We start from the raw sequence: 25,171 nt of genomic DNA, 5'->3' as shown, positions 1-25,171 counted from the left end.
AGGACAGTGAGTGGTGTGAGGGGGGTCGGCCATGTTGATAAACCTACAGAGGACAGTGAGTGGTGTGAGGGGGGTCGGCCATGTTGATAAACCTACAGAGGACAGTGAGTGGTGTGAGGGGGTCGGCCATGTTGATAATCCTACAGAGGACAGTGAGTGGTGTGAGGGGGTCGGCCATGTTGATAAACCTACAGAGGACAGTGAGTGGTGTGAGGGGGGGGGTCGGCCATGTTGATAAACCTACAGAGGACAGTGAGTGGTGTGAGGGGGGGTCGGCCATGTTGATAAACCTACAGAGGACAGTGACTGGTGTGAGGGGGGGTCGGCCATGTTGATAAACCTACAGAGGACAGTGAGTGGTGTGAGGGGGGGGTCGGCCATGTTGATAAACCTACAGAGGACAGTGAGTGGTGTGAGGGGGGGGTCGGCCATGTTGATAAACCTACAGAGGACAGTGAGTGGTGTGAGGGGGGGTCGGCCATGTTGATAAACCTACAGAGGACTGTGAGTGGTGTGAGGGGGGGGTCGGCCATGTTGATAAACCTACAGAGGACAGTGAGTGGTGTGAGGGGGGGGTCGGCCATGTTGATAAACCTACAGAGGACAGTGAGTGGTGTGAGGGGGGTCGGCCATGTTGATAAACCTACAGAGGACAGTGAGTGGTGTGAGGGGGGGTCGGCCATGTTGATAAACCTACAGAGGACAGTGAGTGGTGTGAGGGGGTCGGCCATGTTGATAAACCTACAGAGGACAGTGAGTGGTGTGAGGGGGGGGTCGGCCATGTTGATAAACCTACAGAGGACAGTGAGTGGTATGAGAGGGTTGGTTAAGATGAGAAAGAGTCCCAATTCTCTGTCCTTTTTCTAGAAGTGTGCACTTGCACACTCCCCGTCATGGATTTAAAAGCATATGATTGGTGTAAGCATTGGCAGGAGTGAGTTTCCACCATTGTTAGGCTAAAACAAGTGTACACTTTGGGAGAAGGGTGGAGAATCGGGACACAGCCATAAATAAATGCTGATGCGACATGATTGGTCCCCTGTCCGTCTGGCCTTTAGCCCCATGCCTTTAACGATGTCATCCCTTTGTAGGTGGGGCCTGGTTACAGGGACTCTCCAGGGGTGTGTCGAGGCAGAGCGGCATCAGGAGGGAGAGGGGCTTTGTTCAAGGAGCTATTGGTTACCCTACACAGTATCTAGCCTACACCATGGCCCCCTTGATGAATATTTATCACTGTCATTCCCTGAGTGTGTGTGTGTAGGCGCGCGCACGTGTCGCTCAATACGTGTGTGCGCACCTGTGTTATAGTGAGTCAGCTGTATATATATATATATATAGTGTTTATAACTGTCCGCGGAAAAATATATATGGGCGACCGAGAGTCGTCTGTTCTATTAACCAAATCGATTGGTAGAAATTGTTAAACGTGTTTTGTTCCAAATATAGGCACATCCTGTATTTTAATCAGATCAACTACAGTATATGCACAGAGCTTGTCTGACGCTTTAAGCGCACTGTTTGACTAAATCATTAAGACACAAATGACTAGAGGGAGTCCGACCGCAATTGATTTGATTGTGCTCAGACTTGCTGCACTGTGTTAAAAAAAAGAAAAAAGGACAGCGTGACCAGCACCCATTGTCTCTCTCCTCCACACTGCAGAGACCACTACAGAACATCAGTGTTTATCACCATGTCCATGTTGCTGAAGCTGAATAATTACAGCCATTTCTGACTGAAAAGTTCTGTTACCAAAATCCCTCATTTGTTTAGGGAAAAACAGTCCCTATTCCCTCAACCCTTGCTCTTTTTACGTGACACAGGTATGTATCACATGCACATGACCAATAGGGCCTGACCTATAGCATATCATAATCCCATCAATAAATTGTTTATAAACAAACTCTGAACACGCGACAGCCAAATGGATGCAGAAGACATGACAAAAACTGGAAACGGGAATGTTTACTAGTTGCTTAGGAGATAAAAGGGGAAGTCAGATTTGTGGAATAAATGTGACAAGTTGTGGAAATACCGGAGATCAAGAAAAATAAGGTAAGGAGCAAGCGCTGCGTGCATATTAAGTACGCCAAACAGGTGCAGTTATATTACAATATCATTTGTCTGACCATTTGGAACAATGTAAACACTAAATAAATAACGTTACAACAGACTCTCTGGTACGCTTGAGTTTTTTTGTAAAGCCTTTATGACAGCAAAGACTAAAAAACAGTCGCATTCATTCGTGAATGCAATTTACGAAATGGAACGGTTTATTTATTGTTTACGCAAATTATTCAAGGGTTGCTTTAACTTTTTTTGTTATGAAAATGCTTAGATAGCATTTCTAATCATGAATGACTCATATGCTGTGTGATGACATAAACGGATAAATGACTGATTGATACAGTAGCCTATATAAGGCCTATAAGTTATGGTATTTTGAACTACAGCTCGATGGTGGTTATACAAGGCTGCTATACTAAGCCTACTAATGATAACATGACTTATCAACTCAAAATGTATTGGTCACATACACATGGTTAGCAGATGTTATTGCGACAGCCCGACAGGATGCTCTCAACTGTGCATCTGTAAAAGTTTGTGAGTTTTTTACAAGCCAAATTTCTTCAGCCTCTGGGGCCCCACAAGGGTGCGTTCTCAAATTAAACAACTTCTTTGCTCGCTTTGAGGACAACAGTGCCACTGACATGGCCCGCTACCAAAGCCTGTGGGCTCTCCTTCTCCGTGGCCAACATGAGTAAAACATTTAAACATGTTAACCCTCGCAAGGCTGCCGGCCCAGACGACATCCCTAGCCGCCTCCTCAGAGCAAGCGCAGACCAGCTGGCTGGTGTGTTTACGGACATAATCAATCCCTATCCCAGTCTGATGTGCCCACATGCTTCAAGATGGCCACCATTGTTCCTGTTCCCAAGAAAACAAAGGTAACTGAGTTAACCTGTTATGGCTAGGGGGCAGTATTTTCACGGACGGATAAAAAACGTACCCGATTTAATCTGATTAGTACTCCTGCCCAGAAACTAGAATATGCATATAATTATTAGCTTTGGATAGAAAACACTCCAAAGTTTCTAAAACTGTTTGAATGGTGTCTGTGAGTATAACAGAACTCATTTGGCAGGCCAAAACCTGAGAAGATTCTGTACAGGAAGTACCCTGTCTGACCATTTCTTGGCCTTGTTGATTATCTCTATCTATTACAGGGGATCTCTGCTCTTACGTGACACTTTCTACGGCTCACATGGACTCTCAGAAGGCGGCAAAATGCTGAATCGTGGCTTTGCAGGCTCTGGCTGAAACAAAGTAGCGCGTTTGGGTAGTGGCTGGTTACAGTACTGTGAGACTCAGGCTTTCCTCTGTTTAGCTAAACGGAGATTCCCAGTCGGAATATTATCGCTTTTTTACGAGAAAAATGGCATAAAAATGGATTTTAAACAGCGGTTGACATGCTTCGAAGTACGGTAATGGAATATTTAGAAATCTTTTGTCACGAATTGCGCCATGCTCGCGACCCTGATTTACCATTTCGGATAGTGTCTTGGAACGCACGAACAAAACGCCGCAATTTGGATATAACGATGGATTATTTTGGACCAAACCAACATTTGTTATTGAAGTAGCAGTCCTGGGAGTGCATTCTGACGAAGACAACAAAGGTAATGAAACTTTTGTAATAGTAAATCGGAGTTTGATCAGGGCTAAACTTGGTCGGTGTCTAAATGGCTAGCCGTGATGGCTGGGCTATCTACTGAGAATATTGCAAAATGTGCTTTCACCGAAAAGCTATTTTAAAATCGGACATATCGAGTGCATAGAGGAGTTCTGTATCTATAATTCTTAAAATAATTGTTATGTTTTTTGTGAATGTTTATCGTGAGTAATTTAGTAAATTCACCGGATGTTTGCGGGGGGTATGCTAGTTCTGAACGTCACATGCTAATGTAAAAAAGCTGGGTTTTGATATAAATATGAACTTGATTGAACAAAACATTCATGCATTGTATAACAAAATGTCCTAGGGTTGTCATCTGATGAAGATCAACAAAGGTTAGTGCTGCATTTAGCTGTGGTTTTGTTTTTTGTGACATTATATGCTAGCTTGAAAAATGGGTGTCTGATTATTTCTGGCTGGGTACTCTGCTGACATAATCTAATGTTTTGCTTTCGTTGTAAAGCCTTTTTGAAATCGGACAGTGTGGTTAGATTAACGAGAGTCTTGTCTTTAAAATGCTGTAAAATAGTCATATGTTTGAAAAATTGAAGTTTTCGGATTTTAGAAGAATTTGTATTTCGCGCCACGCCCATCATTGGATATTGGAGCAGGTGTTCCGCTAGCGGAACGTCTAGATGTAAGAGGTTAAACGACTATCGCCCCGTAGCACTCAATTCTGTCATCATGAAGTGCTTTGAGAGACTAGTTAAGGACCATATCACCTCCACCCTACCTGATACCCTAGACCCACTCCAAGAGGTCCACAGACGACGCAATCGCTATCACACTGCCCTATCCCATCTGGACAAGAGGAATACCCGTGTAAGAATGCTGTTAATTGACTATGGCTCAGCATTCAACACCATAGTACCCTTCAAGCTCATCGTTAAGCTTGAGGCCTTAGGTCTCAACCCCGCCCTGTGCAACTGGGTCCTGGACTTCCTGACGGGCACCCCCAGGTGCTGAAGGTAGGAAACAACATCACCACCCCGCTGATCCTCAACACTGGGGTGTGTTCTCAGCCCTCTCCTGTACTCCCTGTTCACTCGTGACTGCGTGGCCATGCACGCCTCCAACTCAATCATCAAGTTTGTAGACGACACAATAGTAGTAGGCTTGATTACCAACAACGACGAGACAGCCTGCAGGGAGGAGGTCAGGGCTCTCAGAGTGTGTTGTCAGGAAAATAACCTCTCACTCAACGTCAACAAAAGAAAGTTGATGATCGTGGACTTCAGGAAACAGCAGAGGGAGCACCCCCCTATCCACATCGACGGGATAGCAGAGTGCAGTCTGCACAACGCATCACCGGGGGGAAACTACCTGCCCTCCAGGACACCTACAGTAGAGGTCGACCGATTATGATTTTTCAACGCCGATACAGATTATTGGAGGACCAAAAAAAGACGATACCAATTTAAATCGGCCGATTTTTTAAAATAAATTTATTTATTTGTAATAATGACAATTACAACAATACTGAATGAACACTTATTTTAACTTAATATAATACATCAATAAAATCAATTTAGCCTCAAATAAATAATGAAACATGTTCAATTTGATTTAAATAATGCAAAACAAAGTGTTGGAAGAAAAGTAAAAGTGCAATATGTGCCATGTAAGAAAGCTAACGTTTAAGTTCCTTGCTCAGAACATGGGAACATATGAAAGCTGGTGGTTCTTTTTAACATGAGTCTTCAATATTCCCAGGTAAGAAGTTTTAGGTTGTAGTTATTATAGGAATTCTAGGACTATTTCTCTCTATACGATTTGCATTTCATATACCTTTGACTAATGGATGTTCTTATAGGCACTTTAGTATTGCCAGTGTAACAGTATAGCTTCCGTCCCTCTCCTCGCTCCTACCTGGGCTCGAACCAGGAACACATCGACAACAGCCACCCTCGAAGCAGCGTTACCCATGCAGAGCAAGGGGAACAACTACTCCAAGTCTCAGAACGAGTGATGTTTGAAACGCTATTAGCGCGCACCTCGCTAACTAGCTAGCCATTTCACATCGGTTTCACCAGCCTAATCTCGGGAGTTGATGGGCTTGAAGTCATAAACAGCACAATGCTTGAAGCATTGCGAAGAGCTGCTGGCAAACGCACGAAAGTGCTGTTTGAATGAATGCTTACGAGCGTGCTGGTGCCTACCATCGCTCAGTCAGACTGCTCTATCAAATCATACACTTAATTATAACATAATAACACACAGAAATACAAGCCTTTGGTCATTAAAATGGGCGAATCCGGAAACTATAATTTCGAAAACAAAATGTTTATTGTTTCAGTGAAATACGGAACCGTTCCGTATTTTATCTAACGGGTGGCATCCCTAAGTCTAAATATTGCTGTTACATTGTACAACCTTCAATGTTATGTCATAATTAATTATGGCCTTTGTTAGGAATAAATGGACTTCACACAGTTCGCAATGAGCCAGGCGGCCCAAACTGCTGCATATACCCTGACTGCTTGCACGGAACGCAAGAGAAGTGACACAATTTCCCTAGTTATAAGAAATTCATGATAGCAGGCAATATTAACTAAATATGCAGGTTTAAAAATATATACTTGTGTATTGATTTTAAAGAAAGGCATTGATGTTTATGGTTAGGTACATTGGTGCAACGACAGTTTTTTTTCTCGCAAATGCGCTTGTTAAATCATCACCCGTTTGTCGAAGTAGGCTGTGATTCAATGAGAAATTAACAGGCACCGCATCGATTATATGCAACGCAGGACATGCTAGATAAACTAGTAATATCATCAACCATGTGTAGTTAACTAGTGATTATGTTAAGATTGATCGTTTTTTATAAGATAAGTTTAATGCTAGCTAGCAACTTACCTTGGCTTCTTGCTGCCCTCGCGTAACAGGTAGTCAGCCTGCCACGCAGGCTCCTCGTGGAGTGCAATGTAAGGCAGGTGGTTAGAGCGTTGGACTAGTAAACGGAAGGTTGCAAAAACGAATCCCCAAGCTGACAAGGTAAACATCTGTCGTTCTGCCCCTGAACAAGGCAGTTAACCCACCGTTCCTAGGCCGTCATTGAAAATAAGAATGTGTTCTTAACTGACTTGCCTAGTTAAATAAAGGTGTATAAAAAATATAAAATAAAATAATGGTGTCCAAAAATGCCGATTAACGATTGTTCTGAAAACTTGAAATCGGCCCTAATTAATCGGCCATTCCGATTAATCGGTCGACCTCTAGTTTGAACAGCATGCTAGCCTGGCCACTTTGTTTAGATGTTGAAATCACCTTACCTACCTTATTTCTCAGAATGAGAACGAGTTGCCAATTCCTTTATAATTGTGTTTTTAAGCTTATTGCACGTTCCTACCTGGGCTCGAGCCAGGAACACCGACAACAGCCACCCTCGAAGCAGCGTTACCCATGTAGAGGAAGGGGAACAACTAATCCAAGTCTCAGAGCAAGTGATGTTTGAAACGCTATTAGCGCGCACCCCGCTAACTAGCTAGCCATTTCAGTTACACCAGCCTAATCTTAGGAGTTGATAGGCTTGAAGGGGTGGGTATAATTTGTGGAACGTTCCAACAGGAATCTGGTCCAAAAAACGTAAAGTAAAAGGTTGCCAACCAACAACGCATACAAAGTCGCAACGCATACAAACCTAGCTAACTAGCTGCCGAATAGGCATCAACTCACCACGTAGCTTATTCTTAATGTTTGTCCATAGGCAACCAGAGTGAGGACAGACATTTTTCGGAATAAACGCGATGAGTGAAAAAACGCAATGAAATAGACCACTCCCTACCCGGTATCTTATTCTGCCGCTATACAACTTTGTATGCGTTGTTTTTTGGCAACCTTGTTATTTACGAAGTTTTTGGAATAGATTCCTGTTGGAACGTTCCACAAATTATACCCACCCGGCTTGAAGTCATAAACAGCTTGAAGCACAGCGAAGAGCTGCTGGCAAACGCACGAAAGTGCTGTTTGAATGAATGCTTACGAGCCTGCTGCTGCCTACCACCGCTCAGTCAGACTGCTCTATCAAATCCTAGACTTAATTATAATATAATAAACACACAGAAATACGAGCCTTTGGTCATTAATATGGTCGAATCCGGAAACTATCATCTCGAAAACAAAACGTTTTTTTCCGTCAGTGAAATACGGAACCGGTCCATATTTTATCTAACGGGTGGCATCCCTAAGTCTAAATATTCCTGTTACATTGAACAACCTTCAATGGTATGTCATAATTACGTAAAATTCTTGCAAATTAGTTCGCAACGAGCCAGGCGGCCCAAACTGTTGCATATACCCTGACTCTGCGTGCAATGAATGCTAGAGATGTGACACAATTTCATGTTAGCAGGCAATATTAACTATATACTTGTGTATTGATTTTAAAGAAAGGCATTGATGGTTAGGTACATTGGTGCAACGACAGTGCTTTCTTCGCAAATGCGCTTGTTAAATCAACACCAGTTTGTCGAAGTAGGCTGTGATTCAATGAGAAATTAACAGGCACCGCATCGATTATATGCAACGTAGGACACGCTAGATAAACTAGTAATATCATCAACCATGTGTAGTTGACTAGTGATTATGTTAAGATTGATTGTTTTTTATAAGATAAGTTTAATGCTAGCTAGCAACTTACCTTGGCTTCTTGCTGCCCTCGCGTAACAGGTAGTCAGCCTGCCATGCAGGCTCCTCGTGGAGTGCAATGTAAGGCAGGTGGTTAGAGCGTTGGACTAGTAACCGGAAGGTTGCAAAAACGAATCCCCGAATCCCCCCTGAACAAGGCAGTTAACCCCCTTTCCTAGGGCGTAATTGAAAATAAGAATGTGTTCTTAATCTGACTTGCCTAGTTAAATAAAGGTGTCCAAAAATACCGATTACCGATTGTTATGAAAACTTGAAATCGGCCCTAATTAAATCGGCCATTCCGATTAAATCGGTCGACCTCTAACCTACAGCACCCGATGTCACAGGAAGGCCAAAAAGATCATCAAGGACAACAACCACCCGAGCCACTGCCTGTTCACCCCGCTATCATCCAGAAGGTGAGGTCAGTACAGGTGCATCAAAGCTGGGAACGAGAGACAGAAGCCGTTTTTCAATCTCAAGGCCATCAGACTGTTAAACAACCATCACTAACAGAGTGGCTGCTGCCAACATACAGACTCAAATCTCTTGCCACTTTAATAAATGGATTTAATAAAGCTATCACTAGTCACTTTAAATAAACGCCACTTTAATGTCTACATATCATACATTACTCATCTCATCTGTATATACTGTATTCTAAACCACCTACTGCATCTGGCCTATGCCACACGACCATCGCTCATCCATATATTTATATGTATATATTCTTATTCATCCCTTTACATTTGTGTGTATAAGGTAGTCGTTGTGAATTTGTTAGATATTACTGCACTGTCTGAACCAGAAGCACAAGCATTTCGCTACACTCGCGTTAACATCTGCTAACTATGTGTATGTGACCAAAACAATTTGATTTGAGTTTCCTAAGGACTAGAAGCGAGGCAGCCCTCTGTTGGCGCCATCTTAAATCATTATCATTATAATCATAATAATAACAATAAGGAGATGAAGAAAAAGGAGGGTTATTATTATTAGAAAATGTTGTTTTTCTGAAAATGTGGAAGTGTAAACACTAAATAAGTAATACCAGAGGCTGTTCAAATAATAGTTAAAAAAAAAAAAAGTTAAAGGCTTTATTACACAACAGCAAAGATTAAAAACAGACGAATTTGTGAAATTGTTTATCTGACATATGGTTGTGTGAGGCTTGGTCCTCAGAGAATCAGTAGGCTATTAAACAAACACTCAACCAGCCAACAGAAGCAGGATCTGTCTTATTTCTGTAGATGTACAAGGTACACACAATAACAAAGCAAAAACAGGTTTAGATATGTTTGAACATTTATTAAAAATAAAAACAGAAATACATTATTTACAGAAGTATTCAGACCCTTTGCTATGAGACTCGAAATTGAGGTCAGGTCCATCCTGTTTCCATTGATCATCCTTGAGATGTTCCTACAACTTGATTGGAGAACACCTGTGATTGGACAGGATTCGGAAAAGGCACATCTGTGTATATAAGGTCCCACAGTTGACAGTGCATGTCAGAGCAAAAACCAAGCCATGGGGTCAAAGTAATTGTCCGTAGAGCTCCGAGACAGGATTGTGTCGAGGCACAGATCTGGGGAAGGGTACCAAAACATTTCTGCAGCATTGAAGGTCCCCCAAAACACAGTGGCCTCCATCATTCTTAAAATGGAAGAAGTTTGGAATCACCAAGACTCTTCATAGAGCTGGCCGCCCGGCCAAACAGAGCAATCGGGGGAGAAGGGCCTTGGTCAAAGAGGTGACCAAGAACCTGATGGTCACTCTGACAGAGCTCCAGAGTTCCTCTGTGGAGATGGGAGAACCTTCCAGAAGGACAACCACCTCTACAGCACTCCACCAATCAGGACATTATGGTTGAGTAGCCAGACGGAAGCCACTGCTCCAAAAAAAAATATAAGGCACATGACAGCCCGCTTGGAGTTTGCCAATAGGCACCTAAAGGACTCTCTGACCACGAGAAACAAGATTATCTAGTTTGATGAAACCAAGATTGAACTCTTTGGCCTGAATGCCAAGCATCACGTCTGGAGGAAACCTGGCACCACTCATCACCTGGCCAATACCATCCCTACGCTGAAGCACGTGGTGGCAGCATCATACTGTGGGGGTGTTTTTCAGCGACAGGGACTGGAAACTAGTCAGGATCGAGGGAAAGATGAACGGCGCAAAGTACAGAGAGATCCTTGATGGAAACCTGCTCCAGAGTGCTCAGGACCTCAGACTGGGGCAAAGGTTCACCTTCCAATGCAGGAGTGGCTTTGGGACAAGTCACTAAATGTCCTTGAGTGGCCCAGCCAGAGCCTGGACTTGAACCCGATCGAACATCTCTGGAAAGACCTGAAAACATCTGTGCAGCGACGCTTCCCATTCTACCTGACAGAACTTGAGGATCTGCAGAGAAGAATGGGACAAACTCACCAAATACAGGTGTGCCAAGCTTGTACCCAAGAAGAATCAAGGCTGTAGTCGTTGCCAAAGGTGCTTCAACAAAGTACTGAGTAAAGGGTCTGAAACACTTATGTAAATGTGATATTTCAGTTTAAAATGTTTAATACATTGCAAAAATGTCTAAAAACCTGTTTTTTTCTTTGTCATTATGGGTAGTGTGTGTAGATTTTTTTTTTTAAATCAAAGTCATCAATTTTAGAATAAGGCTGTTTGTGTTTCCCCGCTCCTCACTTCTTAACAGCACATGCCTTAATTGTTTTTCTCATCTCCTATCTCCGCCACATTTTCCTCAACAACAATATGCTAGTTGACTTTGCTATTATACACATGGCAACATGGTCTAGGAAAAGGCGCCAATTCAACAGCGCACTGACGTTTCAGAACCGCGGACAGCGACCGCTATCCAACGAGGGAGAAAGCGCATTCGTTATAGATTTTTTTACATTTTTGTCTTGCACCATTGTTCTTATCTAACCATTTACAATTTCAGCAGCAAATGTCTTAGTGATGGACTGTGCCATCTCCACTGCCTCCACAATGGAGTAGTCTACTCTGACAGGTGTGAATCCGACTGGTGTCTTGAACACCATTCAATTATTATTTTTTGCTTCTGCTCGACTAAAGAAATCCCGATGGACCAACAGCCTATAGCCCGAACATTCGACTAAATGTGATCAGCCCTAGTTGTGTGTCCATTGAGCAGAGACACACCAAGAGACATGCAGGAGGGTCATTCTTCAAGGATACCTCCATCATCTGCTCTGCTGGCTCAAAATGGTGCTACTTGGGATGGGGGGGTTGGGGAGGTGGGGTTGAGTGTTAGGGAGGGGGGGGGATTGAGGTGGTGGGGTTGGAGTTAGAGAGGTGGGGATAGGGTTGTGGGGTTGAAGAGGTTGGGGGAAAGCCACGTCCTCCACTTGACAGCAGTGTAACAAGATTATCAGGGCTGTAAGAGCAAACAAAAACCTGCGGCAACCCGCATTGGAATCCAGATTACAGCAGCACCTCCCTCTCTGAATACTAAGCGACACTGAGGGGGACTATCGTAACGGGGGCGCGGGCTTTGTTCAGATGCTGAGAGAAGACGTTATTCGTAATAGGCCTATACAGACTCAGCCGACGGACTCACCAACACACACACAAAGATATTCACTACAGAAACATGCACTCAGACAAAATGTACTCAGACAAAATGTATTAAAACAAACAGATGACTCACTAAAAACGCACAATGCATGCACACAAACATTACACACACACCCACCCACCCAATGATTTAGCCTGTCACTGCTGATTCCTGAAAGGAAGCGTGGCGGCGGTAGGCATTGGCAGCTCCCTAATGAAGTGGATAAACTAGGCTGTGGAGGTGCATGCTGATGAAAGACCAACAACCAGCGGCACAACAGACCAACAGCCAACGAGCGACACAACAGCCAACGAGCGACACAACAGCCAACGAGCAACACAACAGCCAACGAGCAACACAACAGCCAACGAGCGACAACTACAGAGGCAGTAAAGATCTGAGAAATGAACACCTATCTTAAATGGTAGGCTCTCTCACCTAGTTAGGCTAAATAATGATTCTCCACACCTAGGTAATAAGATCACCTGCTATACTTCATGCTTGTAGATACTTAAAAAGGTACTCAGATATGACGTAGATGCACAAAGTAAACAGTGGGTCAATTTCAACAACAAGTAAGAATGTTGAAGCGCAACGCTAAATTTCACCGCTGTTTTGGTCCGGTTGCTACCACACTGTTACAGGGTGAAGTGAACCCGTGCACATACTGTGTGAGAAGTCTTGCATCTTGCAATATCTGTGGTGCTGCTTGTGGCAACGTCATTTCGGTGAGTCTACCTTCAAGATATAATTATATCTCATCTGCTTAAATTCATGCTCAACACTGAAGATAAAATGATATTGCACCTGGCAGCTGAAAAATCATGCTTCTCCGCATCAAGCTTAAAATAAATCTCACCTGCACAAAATCATGCATTAAGACTAGATGGAATGATCTCACCCGTTTACAACCCCTGCTTCTCCAGTATGTGCACACTAGGCCTAGACCGGGCGGTCTGCTCCACTACATTACTGCTTTTGTTCCTCCCGTACGTCCTCTAAAGCACTCACACAATGTATCTGCAGGTTACCACATGCATCAGGAAGAACTGAGACTATTGCAGCGCGATGCAAGAAGATGCACTAACACAATGTAAACAGGTAGTTGACACTATGCTGCAACAACGTGATAGCTGCCAGACAACAGCAGAGAAGTTTAGCCTCGCGCTTCACGCTCTTAGTTGCTGTAGGAGTCTGTCCGGTACTACTGTTTAGAGAGTCACTGACTTTTCCTTTAAGTATAGTCAACATTACATTCTGATAGGAGTGCCACCAGTTCCACTCCCTCCTTCCTTTGAAGAAAATGATAAGATATTCTGACCTAATCATCCCTCCCTTCAGCTGAGTGAAGTCAATTATCAACCAAGCTGCATGTGTCGAGCGCCATTTAACTGCAAATTAAAAATCTGACTCTGCTGGTAGCTCAGGAAGAGTTACCAGGAGGCTGGCTCAATTTATGCATATAGGAAAGAAAGAGGAAGAGGGGGAGGGAGGGAGAGGCAAAGAGAGAGAGCTGTTATTCAGAGCGTGAAATAAGAGTGACAAAAGAGAGAGGGTAAATCGTTCAGCGGCTTTCAAAGGGAAAATGTGTGAGGCGCTATCAATGGTGGGAAAACATTAAGCCAACACCTTCTCCCATTAAGAGGTTGGAGTGATGATGAGACATTTCCTAACATAACCAGAAATTGTTTGCCGAAATAAAGATGGCACCTTTTACAAGGACTGTCCCTGTAGTAGTGGGCCCTTGTATAATGATATGTCACCTACGCTGCCCTGCTTTCCCATGGGATAGATGACTGGTTGTTTGCAGAGAATAGAAGGGGACATTCTTCCTACTGCCTCTGAAGATCTAAATGAGTTCTAGAACCTGAGCTCGTAGTGGTTTATAAAGCGTCTCAGAGTAAGTTCTGCTGATCTAGGATCAGGTCCATCCCAGTCCTTGACCAATGTAGGCTAATCTTATTCATCATGACGTACAAGGTAAATCTGATCCTACAACAGCACTCTTAGTCTGAGCGACTTTATGAATACAGTCTCTGGAGTCCATCAGGCATGAGGCTCACGTGAGTGGGCGAGGACAGACATTTCAGAATCATAGCCAAGATCTAATCTGATTTCCAAGAAGACTGTTTAATAAGATGTATTTGGATAGCTCTCAAAAGGCTGTCAGAGTTTGTGCATGTGGTGTAGATTAAGGTTATGTCCCCAATGGCACTCTATTCCCTATATAGTGCACTACTTTTGTCCAGAACCCTATGCAGGGAATAGGGTTCCATTAGGGATGAACCCCATGATTACTAGAAACTGAGAACACGTCATCACACTTCAAATTGAGGAATAAGAAACGGGTGAGTTTCTCCACCTGAAAGAGGAACGGCAGTCTGGATACGGAACAAACCTTATCTAGAGTAAAAAGACTTCCTGCATGCTGGTTGTTGCCACAGATTAAAACAAATAAATAGTCAACACGTTATTAAGTCCTAAAGCTTTTTTTACATAGGCTATGCTGTTTTAGCAGAATCAACATGTAGAACAGTTGGAAAAGTAACAGAATGTCAGCCGATATTCTTGTCAGAGGCACTCGGTTGCAATCTGCTGTCCATCATTCAGTGTTGTACTTTAGGCCTACACCCAAGCTACACCACAGGTTAGGCCTAGACAACATTTTTGTGTGAGGAAGCTGTCAGTTGTTAAGCGTATATGTTGACAGAAAATGGGAAAGCAATTTCAGCACACTCTTAGTACCTGTGATTTGGTGTTTTCTAAAATAAGCCAAACTTGGCTAGGCTTATTTCCAAGTTGAATACAGTGCCGCTGTGGTCTATTGAATCGATATTGTGTCGAGAGCCGCAGTGGGACTCGGAGGAGAGCGAGGACTTCATTGGCCTTCAACGCTCTATATGCCTGGAGGACTTGATTAAAAGGGAATCGCTCTTGATACATCAGCAGCCATAGCCTAACGCTGGCAGAGGGAGGCAGGGAGGATAGCAGGCAGCCCACACACACACACACACACACACACACACACACACACACACACACACACACACACACACACACACACACACACACACACACACACACACACACATACACACACACTGGTGAAATGTTTCAATCCATGAACTACCATTACTGGATCCTATATGTATTACTGACCTTAGGACTACAATAGAATACAACTGTACTGTCCATATTGAACAATGGTAATGTGTCCAATTTCTCTACAACATGAGAGTAGGCTTCTCTGGAACAGGAATAATTCAGTCATTTGTAGTTAATTGGCTCTGTATGGTTAAGAGCTCATCAGTGTCGTCACTGTAAGCAAACAGGAGGCTAGGCCTACTCTGTCTGTCCAATCCACTGCTGCTTTGGTAGATTCATTAAACAAGAAGACAATGTTGTTTGGCTACCACTGTAATGTTATGCTACAAAAATCAATACTCTGCTATTTGTAGGGTTTTCAGTGATTTAGTGGACCATAAGACAACTGACTGCATTGAAAACAATTGTCTCATCGTGTAGATAGTAGCCTATGTACTACGTGCATGCGTACACACGCGTGGAAAAAGTACTCAATTGTTATACTTGAGTAAAAGTAAAGATACCTTCATAGAAAATGACTCAAGTAAAAGTAACCCAGAAAAATACTACCTGAGTAAAAAAGTATCTGGTTTTAAATGTACTTAAGTACAGTGGTGGAAAAAGTACACAATTGTCATACTTGAGTAAAAGTAAAAAAAGAAAATGCTTTACATCAAATTTATTTTATCTTGCAAACAAGAGAGCATAATTCTTATATATATATATTTTTTTTTAATTTTTTTTTTATTATTATTTACAGACAGACTGGTGCACACTCCAGCATCATTTAGAAACACCGTTTTTGTGTTTATTGAGTTCGCCAGATCTTAGGCAGTAGGAATGACAATGCATTATTTTGATTGGTGCATGAATTGAACAATAATTCTGTCCTGTCTGAGCATTCTAAATGTAACGAGTGCTTATTGGTGTCAGGGAAAATGTATGGAGTAAAAAGTACATTATTTTCTTTAGGAATGTAGTGATGTAAAAGTATATAAAAAATAAATAGTAAAGTACAGACACCCCAAAATACTACTTAAGTAGTACTTTAAAGTATTTTTACACCACTGCACACACACAAGGCTAAATGTCAGCATTCATAATGAGTGTGAAAACTGGTTCAGAGTGGTTGATGTTCATGTAAATGAAGCACACGTTTTTCATATGTGTCACGTCCTGGCCAGTATAAGGGTTAATTGTTATTGTAGTTTGGTCAGGACGTGGCAGAGGGTATTTGTTTTATGTGGTTCAGGGTGGTGTTTTTCTAGAAGGGCATTTGATTTAAGTATTCCGGGGTTTGTTGGGCACTGTTTGAGATTCATGTATTCTATGTTTAGTCTAGGTAGTCTGTTTCTATGTAGAGTTAATTGGGGTGGACTTCCAATTGAAGGCAGCTGTGTGGTGTTGCCTTTGATTGGAAGTCCTATATTAGTTGGGTGTGTTTGTGGGAGATTGTTCCGTGTATAGCGTCAAGCCTTACAGGACTGTTTATTGTCGGTGTGTTTCTTTTTGTATACGTGTCTATTTTGGGTTTGCCTTCTTTCTTTATAATAAAGAAGATGAGTATACACATACCTGCTGCGTTTTGGTCCTCCATTACCAATGACGACCGTGACAATATGGTACAAGTAACATTGACAAGTAAAATATTGGGAAAGTAACATTGACAAGTAAAATATTGGGAAGTAACATTGACAAAGCCTCATTTGATGTCACAGATGTTGCCTACTTAAAACAGGTCAACCAAGTAAAGCACATGAAAGTCAAAATGACAACGCTTTGCCTGCTGTGCCTGGAGGATGAAAGAACAAAGTGCTACTTTTTCACAAGTCCAGAGAGGTAGCCTATATCGCAACACTCAGCAATCATAATCCCCTTCCGACGACGCTTTGCAAAGAGTTTCATCACCAACAGCCCCTCCTTCCATTAAACAGAAAACCCTATATTCTCTCTCTATGTAGCTACAGCAGCACTTCCGTTTCCCCATGTAGCTACAGCAGCACTTCCGTTTCCCCATGTAGCTACAGCAGCACTTCCGTTTCCCCATGTAGTGAAAGCAGCACATCTGCAGACAAGAAGAAACCCCATAACACATGCTGTGTATTTCCGAAGGGAAATTCATTTCTCCTGATTAGGTATAACTAACTAACTAAATAACTGCTCTGTGTTGAGTCAGCCATACAATACATAGGCATTTGCAGAGGTGTTGGTTCATTGTCTGTGAAGCTGTGCAGCAGTGGATTCTTGCCCAGTGGTTCTTCACGTGGGCTGGGCTGGTCGGCCTGTCCTAAACATTGCCAATGGGTGTTACTGTCAGTAATAGCCCTCAGACGATGGTGCCGACCCAAACTGTACCGACGCGGATGGAGTATCAACGACGGTCCTTTCCAGCACAGAGCCAGCAACTACGATGGATGTAGCCATAACCAGGCCAGCTCCACTCGGCTCAGTAGAGTGACATTTTTTATTTTACCTTTATTTAACTAGGCAAGTCAGTATTTATGCTGCAGTAGTTTATGTGTCGGGGGGCTAGGGTCAGTCTGTTACATCTGGAGTATTTCTCTTGTCTTATCCGGTGTCCTGTGTGAATTTAAATATGCTCTCTCTAATTCTCTCTTTCTCTCGGAGGACCTGAGCCCTAGGACCATGCCTCAGGACTACCTGGTATGATGACTCCTTGCTGTCCCCAGTCCACCTGGCCGTGCTGCTGCTCCAGTTTCAACTGTTCTGCCTGCGGCTATGGAACCCTGACCTGTTCACCGGACGTGCTTGTTGCACCCTCGACAACTACTATGATTATTATTATTTGACCATGCTGGTCATTTATGAACATTTTAACATCTTGACCATGTTCTGTTATAATATCCACCCTGCACAGCCAGAAGAGGACTGGCCACCCCTCATAGCCTGGTTCCTCTCTAGGTTTCTTCCTAGGTTTTTGGCCTTTCTAGGGAGTTTTTCCTAGGGAGTTTTTCCTAGCCACCGTGCTTCTTTCACATGCTTTGCTTGCTGTTTGGGGTTTTAGGCTGGGTTTCTGTACAGCACTTTGAGATATCAGCTGATGTACGAAGGGCTATATAAAAATAAATTTGATTGATTGATTTGATTGATAGATTAAGAACAAATTCTTATTTTCAATGACGGCCTAAGAACAATGGGTTAACTGCCTTGTTCAGGGGCAGAATGACAGATTTTTACCTTGTCAGCTCAGGGATTCGATCTTGCAACCTTCCGGGTACTAGTCCAACGCTCTAACCACTAGGCTACCTGCCGCCCCAAATGGGCTTTACAGTCCAGTAGCTGTGTGCACCATCCAGCCACGTTCACCTCTAACAGTGTCCAGCCTTGTTTTATCTTGGCCACCTCTAGAAGGGCCATAAATCTCTGAGCTGATCTCACCTCACCACACCAATCTCATCCTGCCTGCCACCTGCTGTGGCGCTATACAAGGCCCCCTCATCTGTTCTCGTTACGGGAGACAGGAATTGAGCTTTATTGCAAATCTGGGTCTCTGACATGGGGCTGTAGCTAACTGCGCAGTATGTCTACCCAAACACGCTTTGCTTGCCTGCACCAACCAGGATGATGAAATAACTTGGAAATCGGAGCAAGAGAGAAACTTCAGAGACTCTACGCAGATCCTATCTGTGTACCCCTCCTCGCCCATTTAGGCTACTCAACAGTTTCCAAGGTGACTGGGAAGTAGAGCTGGATGATATATCGAATGAATTTGAATGTATGTTTTTGTGAGATATTACAAATGCCTGCATCACACTAATAATTTTTTTATATTTTTTTATGAGCGTTTATGTCCGCATGTTGTCTTTTTGGTCTTGTCTCCTTCACTCCTTCTGTGCTGTGCAGCTAACCATTTACACCAGAGATCTGTATATAATGACGAGATGCTCATGTTTCCGTCTCTAACAATGGGAATCGTTGTCCCAAAGACACAAAAGTAGGTGACAAGCTTAGGTCCAAAATAAACCCATAGCAACGTATTGGCCTTATTTGACAGATTTTGTTGAGTGAAACTTCTCACGTCGCCTCTTCCTCTCTGTTTACACACACACACACACACACACACACACACACACACACAAAACCCCTCCCCCTCCACTCACAACAACAAAGATGAGAGATCACTTATTCCTCTCTGACAAGAGGCTTCAACTTGCCATTTGGTCCAACAAAATTTGTCATAGGGATACTGAAACAAATTGAGACATTATTTTACTGTAATAGAGGAGAAGTTAACCTTTCTAATGATGCCCTTTTTACATCTCAACTACTCAAATTGCACACAGGGCAGACACCAGTAAAACAGGAGTATCAATGAACATTGATTCTGGAAAATGAATGGTCAGTTTGTCACGTGGAACAGATAGCAGCATCTTAGCCAGACCGTTATACTCGCTGTCTAGTCTGTTTATAATACCACGTACCGCTAGCAGCATCTTAGCCAGACCGTTATACTCGCTGTCTAGTCTGTTTATAATACCACGTACCGCTAGCAGCATCTTAGCCAGACCGTTATACTCGCTGTCTAGTCTGTTTATAATACCACGTACCGCTAGCAGCATCTTAGCCAGACCGTTATACTCGCTGTCTAGTCTGTTTATAATACCACGTACCACCAGCAGCATCTTAGCCAGACCGTTATACTCGCTGTCTAGTCTGTTTATAATACCACGTACCGCTAGCAGCATCTTAGCCAGACCGTTATACTCGCTGTCTAGTCTGTTTATAATACCACGTACCGCTAGCAGCATCTTAGCCAGACCGTTATACTCGCTGTCTAGTCTGTTTTATAAAATGTGCAATAAGCTTAAAAACACAATTATAAAGGAATTGGCAACTCGTTCTCATTCTGAGAAATAAGGTAGGTAAGGTGATTTCAACATCTAAACAAAGTGGCCAGGCTAGCATGCTGTTCAAACTAGAGGTCGACCGATTAATCGGAATGGCCGATTAATTAGGGCCGATTTCAAGTTTTCAGAACAATCGTTAATCAGCATTTTTGGACACCGATTATATATATATTTTATTTTTATTATATATATTTTTTTATACACCTTTATTTAACTAGGCAAGTCAGTTAAGAACACATTCTTATTTTCAATGACGGCCTAGGAACGGTGGGTTAACTGCCTTGTTCAGGGGCAGAACGACAGATGTTTACCTTGTCAGCTTGGGGATTCGTTTTTGCAACCTTCCGTTTACTAGTCCAACGCTCTAACCACCTGCCTTACATTGCACTCCACGAGGAGCCTGCGTGGCAGGCTGACTACCTGTTACGCGAGGGCAGCAAGAAGCCAAGGTAAGTTGCTAGCTAGCATTAAACTTATCTTATAAAAAACGATCAATCTTAACATAATCACTAGTTAACTACACATGGTTGATGATATTACTAGTTTATCTAGCATGTCCTGCGTTGCATATAATCGATGCGGTGCCTGTTAATTTCTCATTGAATCACAGCCTACTTCGACAAACGGGTGATGATTTAACAAGCGCATTTGCTTGTCGTTGCACCAATGTACCTAACCATAAACATCAATGCCTTTCTTTAAAATCAATACACAAGTATATATTTTTAAACCTGCATATTTAGTTAATATTGCCTGCTAACATGAATTTCTTATAACTAGGGAAATTGTGTCACTTCTCTTGCGTTCCGTGCAAGCAGTCAGGGTATATGCAGCAGTTTGGGCCGCCTGGCTCATTGCGAACTGTGTGAAGTGCATTTATTCCTAACAAAGGCCATAATTAATTATGACATAACATTGAAGGTTGTACAATGTAACAGCAATATTTAGACTTAGGGATGCCACCCGTTAGATAAAATACGGAACGGTTCCGTATTTCACTGAAACAATAAACATTTTGTTTTCGAAATTATAGTTTCCGGATTCGCCCATTTTAATGACCAAAGGCTTGTATTTCTGTGTGTTATTATGTTATAATTAAGTGTATGATTTGATAGAGCAGTCTGACTGAGCGATGGTAGGCACCAGCACGCTCGTAAGCATTCATTCAAACAGCACTTTCGTGCGTTTGCCAGCAGCTCTTCGCAATGCTTCAAGCATTGTGCTGTTTATGACTTCAAGCCCATCAACTCCCGAGATTAGGCTGGTGAAACCGATGTGAAATGGCTAGCTAGTTAGCGAGGTGCGCGCTAATAGCGTTTCAAACATCACTCGTTCTGAGACTTGGAGTAGTTGTTCCCCTTGCTCTGCATGGGTAACGCTGCTTCGAGGGTGGCTGTTGTCGATGTGTTCCTGGTTCGAGCCCAGGTAGGAGCGAGGAGAGGTACGGAAGCTATACTGTTACACTGGCAATACTAAAGTGCCTATAAGAACATCCAATAGTCAAAGGTATATGAAATACAAATCGTATAGAGAGAGAAATAGTCCTATAATTCCTATAATAACTACAACCTAAAACTTATTACCTGGGAATATTGAAGACTCATGTTAAAAGGAACCACCAGCTTTCATATGTTCTCATGTTCTGAGCAAGGAACTTAAACGTTAGCTTTTTTACATGGCACATATTGCACTTTTACTTTCTTCTCCAACAGTTTGTTTTTGCATTATTTAAACCAAATTGAACATGTTTCATTATTTATTTGAGGCTAAATTGATTTTATTGATGTATTATATTAAGTTAAAATAAGTGTTCATTCAGTATTGTTGTAATTGTCATTATTACAAATAAATAACATTTAAAAAATATAATAATATATATATATATTTTTTTTTTAAATCGTCCGATTAATCGGTATTGGCTTTTTTGGTCCTCCAATAAATCGGTATCGGCGTTGAAAATTCATAATTGGTCGACCTCTAGTTCAAACAGTTGGAGACAGACAGAAGGGTGTGTTCATAACTGTTCTGCCTTGTTAGCTAGCAAATAGATCCAAGTTGGCTAAACTTGAAATATAAAGATTAGCTGGCTACTCCACTAGCACTTGTTTATGAGACCTGTGTTAATGTTCTATAATGCCTGCTACAAATTAGTCATTATTAGTGAATGTGCATTATGCATGGTTCTGGTTAAAATATGTAACAAAAATGGCATTTTCATTGACTGACTTGAAATCCAGATAAGTGATTATTGCAAAAAAGCAAGTTAAATTATTTTGATAAAATAATACAATTATTAGTGGGTCTTATGGTGGTGGAAGGCTTATATTTTGCCTAGGTATAATTTCACAAGTCCTAAATTCATTAGATTATTCCTGACCGTTTTAAAATGCAGTGTATTTGGCCTTTAAATTGTAAAACAAAGCTTAGAGAATTTTATCGATATGATTTGTCCACAAGTTTGAACATTTTTTTAAATAAGGAGATATGATTTTTAGGCCAAACCGCCCAGCCCTACTGAGAAGTAAATAAGTAACTCAGCCTCTCAGCAACAAAAAAGGCAAAAGCATATTTTCACTGCCCACCACTAAAATAGCACCATGGCACTTATAGTAAAAGCTATTCAAAGTGCACCATTTAGAGTTGCTGGCAACCAATCAAAAAACGGCTACATGTAACACAAATTAACCATCATTACCTAAAATAAGGACATCAGTATTAGATTAGCCTATATGCCACCAAATCATCCCATGTACATCCCATGTCCAAAGCATATAGGCTAACATTATTCAAGCAACATAAAAACATATACAGTAGTGATTGACAGTGCTGGATTATATTTTCTGAAACAAAAGGCATTCACTACAGAACGGCGGGTTTAATCTAAATGTGACCCAGTTTAACATTACTTGACATGGTGAATAGCAAAGCGGGCTGAAAACAGTGGGGATTCTTTATGTATGAAATACATGTTGGTCAATATAATAGATACAGGATATAGCACAAAGAAATCCTATTAAATTACTTTTTTTGAATAGTATTCTTAGAATACTAGATGTTAGAATTGTATGCTAGCACACTTGACTGCTTGCTGGTGGATCCTAAAGAGAGCATTACAATACAGAAAGCTGATCTATTTCTCCTCATCAGAATGCATTGCAGCCAGAGAACATGGCAAATTGAATGATTTATGCTCATCCCCATCATTCCACGAGCAACAAGAGGACTGCAAATCAACACTTGACCATTTCACTACACATAATCTCTAGGATGACGCCTGACGGCTCGCTGATAAATATCAACCATCCTTCTCCGCCCAGACCTTTGTCCGCTGGTGGGGCCATGTTTCGGGTGGTTTCTTTCTCAGACGTCCAAATACATCATTGTGATGATTCAGCAACGTGATAAGAATGCCTAGAATGCGATGTACAATGTGTAACGTTAGCTATCCTGGTGTGTAAGCACTGGACATTGACAGCGGAGGCTTGATAAAACATCGCGGGTGGTTACCACTGGCTAAATGACTTCGGCAGGTGAACCAGTTTGCTAACCTCTACCGCCATCGAACACGATCGGAAATGCCAAGCAATCGACTGTTGAGCAATGCAAACTTGCAGCTATTAGTCACTAAGCTGTGCACATGTATATATATAGTATCACAAAATACTGTCGAGTCCTTGTTTTATCGTGCTGATTTATGTCACAAATTAAGCCACCAACCTGATCGCGCTCCGACAACCGTTGCTTCGGCTCGCGCTTCCCTCAGCTCTGCAAGGCACGCTCGCTACGATATGAAGCAGCAGGTTTGAACAGCTCCAGACCTAGTTACAGTATGTGCATGACTAGGCAAACTACAACAAGCTAAATAAGCAGTTGGATCGCAGGCTATCCATTTAGCAGAAGCCACCTATATCTGGTTACACATTTTCTTTCTCGACAACCCCCAAACTGTCACTACTACTCTACACCACTGCTTGCGCGTGACTAAATACCAGTATACGTGTAGCAGCCTACAGAATCCCGCCTGCTGAACAAGCAAGGGAATCCCCATACTCAGCTACTTAGGAATTACAAGATACGCTTTTTTGGGGGGCAAATTCTAGGATTCAAAAAATAATGTAACATGTTCGTCTAATTACAAACCATGTCGTCATTCACACACAGAGGCTAACAAGAGTTGAGACGTATACTATAATAAAGTACTTGATAGTGAGTTGAGTTCAGCCAGCTGCTGGAAACCTGAGAAATTAGTTTACAGGCTGGCTAGTTAGTTACAGCATAGAAGACACGCATTGAGCAAGCAAAACTCAGCATATCAGAGGTAATGGCATGCACGTACACTCAGCAAAACAACACGTTTCGCTTTTCAACTCACCAAACGTGATGTTTTTCTATAGTTCTTAACGTCCTCTATTGTGTAATAAAAAGGCCAACTTGAATGTAGCTGCTACAATTGTGACTGCCAGACAAGCATGCGTTTTAAATCCCGCTCGTGCTCTCCTTGTTGATTCCTTTCTCTACATTCCCTTGTATCGCGGAGCCAGACGTCATGTTTGGTCACGTGGGTCCATTCATGAAGTATCAACAGAAGGACACAAAAAATCATATTTTCATGTATGCAATCACTTGCATGATGTTGCAACGCATCTGTAAAAAAAAAAGAGGAAAAAAGAGCTTGTTGTAACGCATATGGTTGATTTTGCAAATATGGACACTTTTGGATGTTAAATGTTTTTGGAAATAAAACTTATTGAAACTGCTTTTTATCTATCTGAATTTTTTTCTTTACTCTGTCCGCAAACAAGATCTAATAGTGGCTGAGACCATACTACTTAAGAATATAAAGATTTGTATCGGTTTCCCCAAATACCTGAGTTCCAACGTCATAAAATTTGCTATTTTAGTTGAAAAGGAAGTTACCGAAATTGCGCCTATATAGAGTTGAAGTCGGAAGTTTACATACACCGTAGCCAAATACATTTAAACTCAGTTTTTCCACAATTCCTGACATTTTATCCTAGTAAAATTTAGGTCAGTTTGAATCACCACTTTATTTTAAGAATGTGACATGTCAGAATAATAGTAGAGAGAATGATTTATCTCAGCTTTTATTTCTTTCATCACATTCCCAGTGGGTCAGAAGTTTACATACACTCAATTAGTATTTGGTAGCATTGCCTGTAAATTGTTTAACTTGGGGCAAACGTTTTGGGTAGCCTTCCACAAGCCTCCCACAATAAGTTGGGTGAATTTTGTCCCATTCCTCCTGAC

At 42.1% G+C, this 25,171-nt stretch overlaps 1 protein-coding gene across 4 annotated transcripts in view; it reads right to left on the bottom strand.

The window, feature by feature from the left end:
• LOC106606437 (transcription factor MafG) overlaps positions 1-24,431 on the bottom strand; it is a 45,015-nt gene extending 20,584 nt beyond the window's left edge. The window contains exon 1 of one of the 4 annotated variants that reach the window (XM_014202641.2): positions 24,276-24,431. Coding sequence is in view for 1 of the 4 variants with exons in the window: in XM_014202638.2 (XP_014058113.1) it covers positions 12,811-12,824 (14 nt within the window). In the remaining 3 variants the exon portion in view is untranslated. Of the gene's footprint in view, positions 1-12,810; positions 14,958-23,620; positions 23,937-24,275 lie in introns of those variants that run through there. The other 3 variants (XM_014202640.2, XM_014202638.2, XM_045719844.1) reach the window with 3 other exon arrangements.
• Between the last annotated feature and the right edge of the window lie 740 nt (positions 24,432-25,171).

The sequence above is a fragment of the Salmo salar genome, chromosome ssa06 (assembly GCF_905237065.1).
Source record: "Salmo salar chromosome ssa06, Ssal_v3.1, whole genome shotgun sequence".
In the NCBI taxonomy this organism is placed as follows: domain Eukaryota; kingdom Metazoa; phylum Chordata; class Actinopteri; order Salmoniformes; family Salmonidae; genus Salmo; species Salmo salar.
Note: the sequence above shows the minus strand (reverse complement) of the source record. Positions and strands in the feature narration are given on the sequence as shown.